This window comes from Myotis davidii, unplaced genomic scaffold (genome assembly GCF_000327345.1).
Source record: "Myotis davidii unplaced genomic scaffold, ASM32734v1 scaffold2336, whole genome shotgun sequence".
NCBI lineage: Eukaryota > Metazoa > Chordata > Mammalia > Chiroptera > Vespertilionidae > Myotis > Myotis davidii.
Window position 1 is genome coordinate 52,642 of NW_006287366.1, and position 784 is coordinate 53,425.

At 64.7% G+C, this 784-nt stretch overlaps 1 protein-coding gene across 1 annotated transcript in view; it reads right to left on the reverse strand.

Annotated features, from left to right (window-relative positions):
* Positions 1–776, reverse strand: part of GABBR1 (gamma-aminobutyric acid type B receptor subunit 1) — a 19,535-nt gene extending 18,759 nt beyond the window's left edge. The window contains exon 1 of the mRNA XM_015560913.1: positions 648–776. Within this exon, the coding sequence (XP_015416399.1) occupies positions 648–773 (126 nt within the window). The 5' untranslated portion in view covers positions 774–776. The remainder of the gene's footprint in view (positions 1–647) is intronic.
* Between the last annotated feature and the right edge of the window lie 8 nt (positions 777–784).

The following is a 784-nucleotide window of genomic DNA, read 5'->3' on the forward strand; positions in this document are numbered from 1 at the left end:
GCTGTGCCCTCTCCCCGCCCCCGCCCGCCACTGCCGGGGCTCCCTTGTGGGCCTCTGATCCAGTTCATTCTCCCAGCGCCTCTGACCACCAATGAGCCTTCCCAGCCACACATTCCTCAGCCCCGCAGCCCAGGAGTCCTGCACGGCGGGCTTGGAGGGAGGAAGTCAGATGGGACTCACAGCGACCCTTCTGGTTTTTGTGATAAAGGAACTCCGGAGCCCAAGTCCCTCAAAATGTTCTTCGTTTGGTCCCTATTCCTTCCAGCTCCGACCTGATGCCAAGATGGACCTTGCTCCCGGGGTAAATGTGAGCCCCATCCAGTGCCTACCTCTGACGCCCCCCACTCCCCCCGTCCATCCCAGGGTCAGCTCGCTCCCCAGAGGACCTGGACTAGCTGGTCCCCTAAATCCGTCCAGCTTCCCCAAGCCCAAGCACGTCCGTGGGTCTCTGAGAGCAGAAGGGTCTGCCTTGCAACAGGGCTAACTACTGTGAACCCCTAAACCCTCATCCTGAACCCCCAGCCCCCGGGACTCGCACGCCGCTGCACTCCCAGCCCTTCTCCTGCTGGTCACGTGGGAGGGGTCGGCCCGGAACCAAGTGGTCGGGACTGAGGCCCCCAGACCCCTGCCCCCCAGGCCCGGGCTACCTGGCTGTCGTGGTGGATGAGCTTGAGCTCATAGTCCGGCAGGATGTCCCTGCGGCTGTTCACGTCCTCCAGCGCCATCTCCACGGCCGGCTGGCAGGCCTGGCCCCCGGGCCAGCCCCCGCTCATGGGAAACAGCG